The sequence below is a fragment of the Triticum aestivum genome, chromosome 6B, assembly GCF_018294505.1.
Source record: "Triticum aestivum cultivar Chinese Spring chromosome 6B, IWGSC CS RefSeq v2.1, whole genome shotgun sequence".
In the NCBI taxonomy this organism is placed as follows: Eukaryota; Viridiplantae; Streptophyta; class Magnoliopsida; order Poales; family Poaceae; genus Triticum; species Triticum aestivum.
This window is the reverse complement of record NC_057810.1, coordinates 481,373,353-481,376,311: the sequence shown is the minus strand read 5'-3', so window position 1 is coordinate 481,376,311 and position 2,959 is coordinate 481,373,353. Positions and strand designations below refer to the sequence as shown.

At 49.0% G+C, this 2,959-nt stretch overlaps 1 protein-coding gene across 1 annotated transcript; it reads left to right on the top strand.

Moving 5' to 3' along the window:
- The first annotated feature begins 302 nt into the window (after positions 1-302).
- Positions 303-1,392, top strand: LOC123134268 (putative GEM-like protein 8). Its single transcript, XM_044553540.1, has 2 exons — positions 303-615; positions 716-1,392. Exons 1-2 carry the CDS (start codon positions 378-380, stop codon positions 1,165-1,167), a joined length of 690 nt encoding a protein of 229 aa, XP_044409475.1. The 5' UTR covers positions 303-377; the 3' UTR covers positions 1,168-1,392.
- The last annotated feature ends 1,567 nt before the right edge of the window (positions 1,393-2,959 follow it).

Below are 2,959 nucleotides of genomic sequence, written 5' to 3'. Positions count from 1 at the left end.
AGTGGCCTCCCCGCGGCCGACGTAGACAAATCACCATCGATCGACATCGAAGCAATGCCTCCATCCCGGGCGGTTGGCCGCCCGATCGACCGCGTACGTGACTCCTCCCCTCCCCTCCCCTCCCCTGGCGCGCGCACGATCGGGGCGGATGACACAGCCCCACGTTAAAGCCCGCCCGCCCCTTTTGGCGAACGTGAACCTCTGCTTTTCCGGCGCCGATGAGCCGGTGCTGACTCGACGCGAATCCCCTGCGAGACTTTCGCTCCAGATTTCATCACCCCCCGCACCCTATAAAACGGGCCTCTGCCGCTCAGTCTACCCCTCCCCCTCTCTCCCTCTCCTCCCTCTCTCACACGCACGCACACAGAGAATTGACCATGAGGAAGTCGAGCTGCGGCCATGTGATCGGAGTGCCTGTGACCTCCAAGGCGTACGCCTTAGAGGAGGCGACCACCAGGGGCGCCGGGGCGGCCAAGAAGGACGGTGACCGCCTCGCCGTCTCGTTGACCCACCCGAGCCCCTACGCGTCCTTCGGCTACAAACACAGTAGCAAGGGTCAGGTGATCCATTGGGTGAACAAGCTGGGCAGACGGGCTCAGGGCTTCAGAGACCACGGTGAGTCGGCGTTCGCAAACCACAAACTCGAATACTACATTCCAAATGGAAAACGGGCAGTGTGCTGACGAGTATGTGGCGTTCCTGTTCGTGCGTGCAGTGACCTTGGGGCCGAAGCTGTCGGAGACGGTGAAGGGGAAGCTTAGCCTGGGCGCGAGGATCCTGCAGGCTGGCGGCGTGGAGCGGGTGTTCCGGCAGGCCTTCTCGGCCGAGAAGGGCGAGCGGCTGGTGAAGGCGCTGCAGTGCTACCTCTACACCACCAGCGGGCCCATCGCCGGGATGCTCTTCGTCTCCACCAGGAAGATCGCCTTCCGCAGCGACCGGTCCCTCACCGTCACCTCGCCCGCCGGCGACGTCGCTCGGGTGCCGTACAAGGTGGTGGTGCCGCTGGGGAGGATCAAGGGGGTGCAGCCGAGCGAGAACGCCGACAACCCAGAGCAGAAGTACATACACATGGCCACCGTGGACGGGTTCGAGTTCTGGTTCATGGGCTTCGTGAGCTACCAGAGGTGCTGCAAGTACATGCAGCAGGTCATCTCGTCCCAGTTGTGATGGCAATAGCTAAAAGTGAACGTCTTGTGGGCTTCCTGCCGCAACGTCTTGTTGGAGCGCGCGCAGCCGAGAACCTCTGCTCCACCATTTTTTTGATGAGAGCATGTTCCGATTGGAATTTACAGATGTGCCTATTGCAATTTCTGTTTGTAGGACCGAGGAACTTGGTCTGAATGAAAATTATTTATTTTCTTGGTAAAAATGACGAGAACTGATTGCTCTGCAGATGCCTTAAATTTTTGGACAGGATACAGTTGAATTATGTACTTGAACACATAAATACAATTTTAGCAAGGCATAAATGAACTTGTTTTAAAAGGAAAAGACATACTGGTTCATGTATGCCTTGCTAAAATGAGAAATACCATTATACCCAGGCATACATGAACTTTTTTAAAGGAAAAGACATATTGGTTCACGTATGCCTTGCTAAAATGAGAAATATCATTATACCAAGTACTCCCTCTGTAAAAAAATATAAGAGCATTTAAATCACTAAAATATACCATTATACCAAGTACTCCCTCTGTAAAGAAATACAGAGGGAGTATATTACGGAGGGAGTATATGTGAATTCTATATTGTGGGAAAATGAGATCCAACTTATGGTCGGATGATTAGGATGATGGTTGTGCCAGCTCGGCTCATGAAAGATTAAATTTCAGGTTTAAACACGCCACTAAGACAGAGTACACTTTGGGAGGATACTTTCTCATCTATAGTGACACATTTTTGGTGACTTTGTCGATTTTCAAACTTCATGACTCCCGGATGATCACCACTTTCTAGGGTGTGCGTGGCTGGTCGGCTAGGCTATTTCTATGGTTGAACTAAACGCGGTGATTCTTGTGTGGAACGCTAGAGGATGCATCTATAATGCAATTGGTTTTCCTTTCAGGCTTGGTGGTTGCATACTGGGTGGTTGTCTGTCTCCAGGAAGGCAAGTTGCAAAACCCTTCACTCCATATTATCAAGCAATGCGTTGGCCTCGCGTTTGATGAGTTCTATCATCTTTATGTGGATGGCACTTGTGGTGGCATCATTCTTGCTTGGAAGTTCTCTAGGGTGATGTTATCCAATTTCCACATCACTTGCTATGTGGTCACAACTCAGGTTAGCTTCATTGTCGGACCTACTTGGTGGTTTACTAGGGTGTATGGACCCCCCAACTATTTTTTTGACCCGAAAAACGTAGAGCAGTCGTTCTATGGTAATTTTCATTAATATAAAATATGTACAAACAATGTGAAAAGTACACCCAAAGATCAACCTATGCCGGTTCTAGGAAACATCATGGAAAAATTAAAGGTATTGTCCAGTCCAAGACTTGATCTTGAGTGCTTTTGTGGGCTTGGCTCTAATCTCAACTATGGTAAGCCCTTCAGATGGAAAGTCCATCCATTCATGTGAGCAGAAGCTGGCAGAAATTTTTTGTCATTTCTAACATACCAGATACTCTAGCAGTCCAGCATCAGTATATCTAGCGCAATGTCCTCAAGTAGAGCTTGCATAGCCAGGCATCTATCATCATAGCTAGAGATGTCTCTATTCTTTGAAGGCATAATATGATTCCAACAGTTTAGAGAAAGCAAACAATTTCAGAAAAGATGTTTTAGTGTTTCTTCCACATTGTCAGAACATAGAACACGGTTGTATGAGTCTAGATGCATGAATTTCGTCTTTGATAAATTTTTGGTATTAACTCTACCATAGAGTAGGAGCCATAAACATATTTTTGTCTGAGCATGGCAGAGCATTTCCAGATACATTTGGAGATATGATGAGTCCGGCT

What these genes read in the sequence shown, in the direction of transcription:
- LOC123134268 (XM_044553540.1), top strand. Translation starts at nt 378, where the DNA reads ATGAGGAAGTCGAGCTGCGGCCATGTGATCGGAGTGCCTGTGACCTCC. An exon ending in TCAGGGCTTCAGAGACCACG is followed by an intron (nt 616 to 715) that starts GTGAGTCGGCGT and finishes TCGTGCGTGCAG; the next exon opens with TGACCTTGGGGCCGAAGCTG.